This window comes from Anser brachyrhynchus (genome assembly GCF_964034855.1).
Source record: "Anser brachyrhynchus genome assembly, chromosome: 7".
Lineage (NCBI taxonomy): Eukaryota > Metazoa > Chordata > Aves > Anseriformes > Anatidae > Anser > Anser brachyrhynchus.
Window position 1 is genome coordinate 15,711,242 of NC_137701.1, and position 10,164 is coordinate 15,721,405.

General features: G+C 43.5%; 1 protein-coding gene across 2 annotated transcripts in view; it reads left to right on the forward strand.

Moving 5' to 3' along the window:
• LOC308198300 (uncharacterized protein) overlaps positions 1–10,164 on the forward strand; it is a 240,330-nt gene that overhangs the window by 172,976 nt on the left and 57,190 nt on the right. The window contains exon 6 of one of the 2 annotated variants that reach the window (XM_080600534.1): positions 8,739–10,164. This exon is cut by the window's right edge and continues 1,520 nt beyond it. The exons of the other annotated variant lie outside the window; for it this stretch is intronic. Within the exon in view, the coding sequence (XP_080456660.1) occupies positions 8,739–8,813 (75 nt within the window). The 3' untranslated portion in view covers positions 8,814–10,164. The remainder of the gene's footprint in view (positions 1–8,738) is intronic. 2 annotated transcript variants of the gene reach the window in all.

Genomic DNA, 10,164 nt, shown 5'->3' on the forward strand with positions numbered 1-10,164 from the left:
TGGTTGCACGATGGAGTATCCAGTAGGAAATCTTAATTGAGGTACTGACTAGCTTTAAGACAGCTTTAATGCTGGTTCAAAGTACATTTAATATTTTCTCTGAGTGCTATAGTGATGTGCTTTTTATTCTTTATTTTTCCTGTTTAGTCTGGCGAATGGACAAAACAGTGTCAGAAACATTTAAAAATCAAGTTGCAAAAGGGGGTGAAACATTTCTGTTCTCAAAATAGCAGTTTCTTTTGAAGCTGTTGAACAAGAGAGATTTATCTGGGGGAGGGGGGAGGAGGATAGGCAGGAAACACTGCCTCCTTTAAAGATGGTTCCCTCAAACGTGACAAAGTCTGCACTGGAAAAATCTCTCCTCTAAAATGATTTTTCCGCACCATCTTGACCAATCCAGCTTAGGCAAGAGAGTCACTCCACATTTGAAGTGTCTGAGTCTGAATATCCAGGTGTGGGTGACAGCAGACAGGAACGTTCACTTAGAGAAAAGCTCCCACTGCTCTCGTCAGTGGGGCTTGGAGGTCACCACAGCACTTGGAGGAGCAGCAACCAGTTTTCTACCCACCTGTGAGGAAATACTTGCTCTTCTACATACGGATGTCAGTGTGGTAACTTGTTGCTCCCTGTCCAGATCACCCTTCCTTTCCAGCTGATGTTGTGGACTAGGCCAATGACAGCCATGCAAGCGGATAATTCACCTAGGATTTCTGGCAGAATAGCCAGCTCAGAAAATGAACCGAAGAGAAGGTAGAGTGAAACACAAGTGATGGATAGCCTTTTCCCTTGGAGCTGCCTGAGGCAGGCTGCTAGCCAATGCAGCTGTCTTCATTTAAGGTCATTTTACAGAGCCCCTTTCAAATCAGCAGAGAGAAATAATCTGTTTATTGGAGATGTCTATCTTAGATGAGATGAACCCCATTTCTTTAGGCTCTCTGTCACAGGCCATAACTATGAACTCGCTGTACTGTCAATTATAGAACTACCTAAAATGTCTGAAATATAGGCATTTTAAACCACATGAACTGAAAACTTAAAACAATGCTATTTTTTTGTGAGTAAACAAAGCAACTAGGAAAATAGGGGAAAGGGTCTCTGCAGAATCCTCGTATGCAAATAGATCCTGGAATCAATTTGATAGGAGCAAAATAATGGAACTCAGATCCATGGAAATTTGACATCAAGTCATTAGTCAAGCTAACTTTTTTCTAGGGCAAAATGTTCATGAGTATAAGGTGCCCAGGTGTAGAAGACAGCTGTAATAGTTACATGATGATAGCAAATGAAAAGGAGAAGCAAAGAGAATACACTGTCTCCCATGTAGATTTAAGTATTGTGCTCCTTCACTGAGCACTGCTCTTTCCCAGTTTTCATTTTTTGCAACAACAAGTCTCTCATTTCTTCCACCAGGGTGTTACTTTATTGTGCACCAGAGGAGGGAGATACATGCCCACAAACCTTCTGAGAAACACATTTACAGGAAATAAAAAACACACAAGCGTCTTTCTGCCACACTGTCTGTGTGGAGAGCAAGTCCTTACTCTCTTTCTCACCCAGTAAATACCTTAGCTCAGGACTAAACTAACACTGCCTATTGAAAATGTAGTAGCCTACATAATGATCATCACATAGCCTTCACCAGGTGCTGCAATGCATGAGTATTATCTGAGGAAATGATAGGCCACTGAGTGTCATGCAAAAATGACAATCACCGCTGTTCTAAGTCCATCTTTTTAATTGCTTTGCTGGCAGATGGATTCTGCACAGGATCTCATTTACTCACTGCAGGCTGCCTTTGTTTTTTCACACTTTCTAATCACATAATTCAGTATGGTTTGCAGATACATCACACTGCATACACATGCACACCACTGAAAAGATCTCATGGCCTTTTTTTCTGCAGTGTATGGAGTTGCTGCATACTGGTAATTTAACCCTTCAGAACCTAAAACAACTCCCTAGAAAAGGAAACAGATTTTGCACAGGTATGGAATGACATTTTAGCTTTGACATAGTGGAGAAACTTCCACTTCCTTCTAATCAAATGAGCATCCCTTCTCTTCATCCTCCCTGCCATGTGAAAGAAATAAAAGGTTGACAGTCAGGCTCTCCATTTAGATGAAAGATCCAAGCTGTCTCCTGAAATACTTTTCAAGTAAGAGCATCTGCAAACGTTTTGCAAAATGATTTCCTTTATTCAGTAGGGAAAAGATAAGATGATCCAACATTTTGGTCTCATATGGGGCTCCCTCAAAGTATATGGAAAATTCAAAGGCTTTTAAAAGAATCCATGTCCTGAAAACTTAATGGATTATTTAGTTGGCATGCATAGTTCAGCCTTATAGTGCCTGAATTGGTCTCTGCTGGTACATCCTAATTTATTTAAATCACTTTCAGGTACTTTTCTGTCTGGAATAGGAATCTCATATTGATTTGTGTTTTTGTTGCTTCAGTCTGATTCCTTGAAGAGCTTCTTGTCCTTCTTGCTTTTTTTTTTTTTTTTTTTTTTGCAACAGAAGGTTGCTTTGAAGGTGCAGCTGTTCTTTGTGCATCTCACTCTTCACAGCAAGACTTCCCATAGTCTCTGGACCCAGTGTGCTGCCAAGCGGATGGCTGAATTTCTTCTGAGGTTTTGAAGGAACTCTTCTTCACATGACTGTCCTATCCACACACAGGACTCACCAAGCCACATAGGCTCTAGGACATAGGCTCATTTGCTCTAGGAACAAACTAACTTACAAGGTGCCATACTATTTCCTTGGGGAATGAGATTCCTGCTGCAGCACGGAGGGCATCCCTTCCTGCAGTTAGTGTCATCAGGGAGATTCAGTGTGTGATGGACAAAATCAGTACATGCTGATGTTGAGAAGAGGACACAGTGCTTCAACTTTCATTCAGCATCACCGTAGCCAACCTGCCTGTCCTCTACGTCAATATTTGCAAGCACAGCTACAACCTGCAGGCCAATGCGCTGTAGATGACAAACTTGTTTAGACCCAAGGAAGGGAGTGTTCCTTTGAAATAAAAGGTTTCTGATAACAGGGCGTCACTGCTGAAATCTAAATTAACCTGATGCAATTGCCAAGGCTTCCTCACTACAGAAAGAGGTTAATTAAGCAGCAGTCCCTTCTTCTGCGCAGCGTCAGCTTTGAGTGAATAATAACGTGAGTTGGAGACTACAGTGCATAATGCCATTAGGTTTATTACTCCCATTTTACAGCTTGCAATAAAGAAGACTGTTGTAATTAATGAATGAAGTGGATGCAACGCTGCAATCAAGGCCAGAATGAGGCATAAAATACAGAGCCCAGTTCTGTACCTCAGTCACATGCTGGCAGGAAGAGGCACCATAGCTTGTGAGGAAAGGAAAATGGGATCATCTCCCTCTCCCTTTCAGTGCAAAGAAATCTCTCCTTCACATGTGCATCCGGCAGCTTCCTACCAAAAGTCTTCGGGAATGATACGTGGGAGAAGAGAGGAAGTTAATGAAAGTGTCAGTACCCAAGAAGAGAGAGACTGTTGTATCACTTAGCCAGAAATTTGAGACAGTCCTCTGCAAATTCCTTGCTATGGCAGGTTATGCTGCTACGAAAAGAAAAAAAAAAAAAAGATGGGTCCAGTTCCAAATTTCATGCTCATGCACCAGCATAAATCCCATACAGTCACCACTGACAGTTCAGTGTTATGTAGCTGAGATGTTGAATGTTTCCTCTTCTCAAGCATTTATCTGGTACCTGACTGAACAGAAAGCTAGATAAGCCCACAAGGTGCTCACAATATATATTCCTTTCTTTTCATTCCTTTTTCCTTGGTTGTACACACAGTTTCAAAGCAAACAGCCACACATGCCAATCACATTACAATTCCTTACATTTTCTGATATTCTATTTCCAAATCCATCAGCTCTCACCTGTTTTTCTTTTGACCTTTAAACTCTTCAGGGCATGGAATATTACTTTTCAGCTTGTACAGTGTGAAGAAAAGACATCTTTGACTATTACTGTAATATAAGTGCATATTTGTGATCACAGTGATTGCAGTTGCAGAAAAATGGAAATCATAAAGATTATTTCTCAAAGCTCCTGTTAAAGGCCATGAGATGATTGCTAGCTAATGAGAGAAACATATTTCTTTCAGGGCAAGCTAGTGTGTCATGAAGGCTGTATGTCTTCATTTGGAGCAGCTAGGCTTGCTGGAAACAAGATACCACTGCCAGATGGAGCATAGGTCTGTGTGCTTATGTTGTGATGCAAAATGCATGCGAAAAGCCTCAAGAGTTCTGGGACCCCAGGATGGGGCAAGAGAGTTAATAAGATGCAGTTTGTAAGAAAGCTGATGGATGCATTCAAATAGCAAGTTTCCCCATGCATGTTTTTTCCCATTAGAAAGGGCCATGCTTTGCCAACCAGAGAGCAGGGCAATCAGCAGTGGCTGAGAGCAGCACGGGCTATTTGTGCAAAGAGACCTTACACTGAGCAAAGCGGGGAAATAGCAAAATGATGCTGGCATGACTGTAAAAGAAGCATAATATGTTCACAGAACTGCCTATATGTGTATATGCTAACACCTTCCTGACCATAAACACACCTTCCCTGTGGGGAAAAAGCATTTTTATATGTGCTACTTTTGAGAAGAGGCTTTCGGAGATCCATAAAAGATCTTCCTTCTGGCCTGTGGGATACATTCATTTGTCTTCTTGCTTGTGTATGTGTGCTTGAAATGCACTCTGTTCCTCCTCCTGATATCATCCTCTGTACTGTGATGCTGCAAAGTTGTTGAGTCAAGCATCAGCAATCCTCCCTATCTGTGGAACTGCTTGAGAGCAGCACAGCGCTTAAATATGGTGTGAGGGGATTACCTGTGGTTTTTAGGTTGTGAAATGAGAGATATCTCTTACAGAGCTCTCTGCTGATAATGCTTTCTTGTCTTCTCTTTGATGGTGTTTTGTGTAGCCATGTAAGTAACTGATAAAGTGAAGAATAAATGCTGGTAAGGCCAAGGCTGTGACAGCCAGATATGTTCCAAGTGGTAAACAAGAGAGCCATAAGGAAGGAAGTGGAATGTGTGGAGGATAGAAATCAAGAACATAGACTTGTTTCTCTCCCAGTCCCTCCAACTTGATGTTTGTTTCGATAATACTTTCCCCTCCGTAGCTTTCAGTCCTGACATTTGCTGAGGAATGGACCTGGGATCTGATGTAGCACCTTCTAAAGTTAGCACTGTCATTTGTGCTACAATATGAAGGTCTTGACTAAGACTTAGGGTCCCAAATACTGTACGAAAATGTAATGACTAGTAACACATAGCCCAAAGAGCTTGCCGTGTCGGTAAGAAAGGTGAATGGGAAGAGAAGTGTCAACGAAAGGGTCAGAAGCTCAGAGGCAGTACTGAGGATAAAGCTTATCTGTCTCCACTTTTCTGTGTCATCTCTAGCATTGCACTGTGTCTGCCGGATCTTTCTGATGACCACTCAGCCCACTTGATCTAGCCACCAAATTGTGAAGTTGCAGGGACAGAAGGTGTCTTAGACTGGCTTTGTATCTACCCAGAGATTCAAAGAGCTTCAGGACATCTGCAGGAATAAATGAAGTTCAGTTTGTTCTAGTGAGTAGCAAATATGTTGTAGGTTAATAGGCATAGTGGAATGTATTTTTTAATGTTTGTGTCGTACTTACCTTTATTCTTGCTATACATGAGTATGCTTGCTATTTGTGCAAGAATAAATTGTAGACCAATATAATCTTGGTAGGCAATGCAAGTTCCATGATTAACAGGGGGAATGTATGACTAGACTGCTCTGTCCATACCTTGGCAATCTTCACAAGGAAGGAAAATGTGTGTCTGAACCTGCTCCCAAGCCAGACTCATCACCTTCACTTGCCTCCTTGCTGTGAAATTAGGCATATTCCTGATCTTTCCTGAAAAGCAATGGGGACAGATGACCTTCGCAACAGTCAGCCTGCTGGTGCAAACACATTCTGACACAGATCTTTGGCTTTCTGCTGCCTTCAGTTTGCCATGCTCCCAGACCAAAGTGTACTGCCATGGCCCTTTACACCTTCAATCCCACAGCAGCAGACAAGTCATCTCCTTCCCAGCTTCATTTTCTGGTAATGAAATGTTGTGATCCTCTGTCCACAAGTGTTAGGGGACAGCTTGGATTACGGACAGTCTGTGACAGATGGGCAACTTTGTGACCACAGAAGAACTCACTATGAAGACAAAACAAAACAACCCTGCAAGTGATGAGACAGGGGTTAGGTCCTTTTGTTGCTAAGAAGCAGGCGGATCCATGCAGGACACGCAGACACACGCTGGCCATTTCTTGTGGTGCAAGAAGGTAGGGGAGGAGAGGAGAAATGCAGGGCCTGTAAAAGCATCGTGCTCTGCAGCTGGTGTCTGGGAAGCCCAGCTGGGAGGTCTGAGCTGTGGCAGAAGAGTAGAAATGAAACTGCAGCTGTGACAAGAGTGGCCATTTCCTGGCTCAGACCACAAGTTCCTCGTGTTCCTGTGGGGCAGGGGGGCCCAAGATGCCCACACACACATTGTGTGTTCCAGCTTGGTGTGGTGCAGTAGGTACCGGAGGCCCAGATCTGCTTCCTGCCCTCATAGCTGCTGAGCTTCATACCTCTGCATGAAGACCGCCCTGCCTCTGCTTCCCTCTTATTTTCTTGGTGGTTTTTTTTTTTTTTTTTTCATTTTTAAGCACCTCAAGCACATCACTTGGCACATCACTCCTGTGTGTTTGTCCATGTCACACGTACAGCTTCTAGCCTGACATAGCACAGCCCCAGTGCTTTCCAGACGGTACCCTAGCGGAGGTGAGGCATGGAGAGGCCAGGCAGGGCGAGCCCCTTGGCTCCAGCTGGGAGAGGAGGGACCCCGGAGTGCCAGCTGGCATTCCCGGTGCTGATGAGTCACCCACGTGTGCACTGCGACTGCGGGGGCGGCCTTTCCAACACCTGCGACATCCCTTGCACAGTCTCTCAGCTTCCTGTTCCCAGTGCAAGTGCCGTTTGCCTTCAGCAAGTTAAGCCCGTTGCTCCCCCGTGCTTTTCCTCCTGCCTTGGATCCTTTAGCATTTTGCTGTGTCTTTGCAGTCTACATGCATCTGAGATCCAAACCCAGAACGATTACAGCCAGAGCTCACTCCTAACCAGTCTGAAAATGCTATTCAGATGCTAGTGGTCATGCCATTCAACCAGAGGCACTGGTCTGATCAGTGCCCCACATTTCATGGGTCTTTGGTTCTGATATTTTTCGTGTGCCGTTCTCTAGCCAAAAGTGCTAAACATCAGTTTGTTGATGCAGACTGCAAACCAGCATTTATGTGAGGGAAGAAGACACTCCCACAGCAGGTTGCACAGTTGTGTGACTTTCTCACCCAACTGATCATACTAACAGCAATTGGATTCCTCCCCTCGGTATAACGGGCACAACAGCTTGTCATTTGCAAGAACAAGGAATGAATAATTATTGACCAAGCATTCATTATGGCAGCTATCAAGAACAAGTGAGTTTAATTTTTGTAAAGAGGTCTGTTTAGTGGGGCAGGTGAAAGTCACATTTTGCACCTGGGCAAGAAGAATTAGGTCCTTGGTTTTCTTGGGCTGTGGCTGGGGCACAACAAGAGTGCAAAATGCCCTCTTGCTTGCTGAAAAACTGTAAGAAAAACTGTAGCAGAGCCACAGAGAATCCACTCCCTGATCTGCAGTTGGAAAGGGATGGTTGTCAGCGTTTTCACTGAGCTTAGTGCTAAAAGGGAGAGACTTCTCAATATATCTCAAATCCAGGGCTAGAACAAATTACAGCAAGTTTGGAGGTGGGAAAAAAATCTTCTTTTTTAAATACAGATCATCTGAATTTATTTTTGTTCAGTTTTCTGGTACTTCTTATATCTCAGAGGATGGTGAGTTGATCCAGGCAAGTCAGCACACAGCCAAGGCAAACGTCATTAACGTAGAGATGTCTTAGACCCAATGAGCGTACTGTGCTTGATGTCTAAGGCACTTGTACTCACTCTGGGTTATTATTATTATTACTTTTTTTAGTTATTTATATAATGATGGGGAGAAAAGACAGAAGCTTGTATCTGTGTTTGTATAGCTGGTTGCAAGTTCATACATAAAGTATCCATTAGCAGATCCAATGTAGATGTCTTTTCTTTAAACCTTTCTTTCTTAAAATAGTAATTTCTCATGTCGTGTATGTAGCAAGCAGCATTTAACTGTGTGTAGAAATTCGCTCTGTCACAGCCACAAGCATGCAAGCACAGAAGAACCACATGTTCCACATACTCTACACAGATGCTAACACTCGTGCCATAGGTGGTGACCCAGGGCTTCCAGTTTCTGCTAGCAGCCCTCAATAGCAGCCTGAACAAAATGTTCTTCTGTAAACTGATTGCACAGCAGATAAATCCCCATAGTTCAGCAGATGGGAAGTGAGGGAGGGAAAATCAAATTCTGTGCCGTGGGAGCCAGGCTATCTTAGTGATTTGCAAATGACCTCGATGATCTGCAGGCTTTCTGGGCTCTTGATGTTGCTCAAGTCCCTCTGTCTCCCACTCTCTTGAACTCTCTCAGCATAGCAAAGCTAAGGAAATCCAGGAGACTAAATTCAGTGCTGCAGATTAGTGACAGGAAGGAAATTGGATATGCATGAATTAAACAAGACCATTTGCCTTCTCTGATCTGCAGATGTTTTTTCTCTCAGAAATGCAACTTCTTTTTTTGCAGGTGACACCCACACATCTCCTTCACTTACTGGCGATGATAATAAAGGAGATAAACAACTGGAGCTCGTGCAGTTAGACTTAATCTTTGTATGTCATCGTCACCAAGCAAAGCCACAGCAATAGGAAAACAGAGCTGTTTTGTGCTGCTCGCTTCTAACTGACATTTCCTCACAGACCAAGTCGCTCATGTAACCTGTGGACTCTTTGAACTTCATCTTGTGCTTGCTACCTTTCACAGTGTGTTGGTACTGCCGTGCAGCGCAGAGCTGCAGTAGATACATCCTGTGCTTATATCCTGGTTCTCAGTTTGCCTCTCTGCCTCAGTGGTTTGAAATCAGATTGCAGATCTACAACATAATGCCTCCATAAGAAAGGAAAAAAAAAGAGTAACAAGAAAGGAAAGGAATACTCTGATTTTAAAACCTTATACTGCAGGTGGAATGTGGGATTTGTAAGTAACAGGTCCTTTAGTTAAGAAAGGAGAAAAGGCAGAAATAAATGTATTAAAAAATCCTTTTTTAGTTAAACGTATATGCATAGTTAGTTTGATTTTAGTAATCTCAGGAAATAACCACAGATTCTCCATCCTTCCAAGGGCTGCTTTTATTGGAAATTCACTGGAGCTTCAGTCCAAACTAATGCATTTCTCTAGCTGCTGGAGACAAGCCCTGGAGTCACTTAACTCCACTTTTCCTGCAGTCTGCCATTCAGCTGTCCTGCCTTCCCAGCCTGCTGTGGTTTATTTGGCTGCTGCCCTATGAATATAATTTGCTGCTTTTGTCTCTAAAGTTTCCTGGGACTCAACTGTGTGCCCAAGCCTGCTCACAGGACCCAACCAGTGCGGTTAGTTCCTCATTGGTGCAGAGCAGCCTGTGCACTAAAAAGTACTTCTTGAGGCAAGAAGGACCAGGGTGTTTTTAATACTGTTATTTCTAGTATGTGGCCAGGGAGAGGCAGAAGTCTGCTTTGCGTAGTGCATCCTGCAGCTGGTTTGTTCATTGCTGTTCCCTGCGGGACTGTTCCAGAGTTCCACTGAAGTGGTTTCAGGGTGGTTTCTCCATTAACCCCTTTTTGCTTCTCCCACCCTTAGTGGTGGGTTTCTCCATCACAGGGCTGGACTTGAAATTAGTGTCAACTGTGTGTGTCTGCAGCAGGGGCAGTGGTTATTCCCTTGCTGTCCAAGGCTGTATCTTCGCAGTGTCATCCTTTATTCTTGTTGTTAAGAGAAAACATTGGCATTACTTCAGCATGCTGCTAATGAGAAAAAGAACTAGCTGGGATAATGCTCCCAAAGTTGACATTCTGCCCTGGACTTCAGCCTCTGTCCCTGTGCATCAGCAGCAGATGAGCTATGCAAAGAGAGCAATGATTTCAATTCTCCAGCCAGTTTTGACTTGGCTGGGAAAGGCTGAGAAGCCCACGAAGAA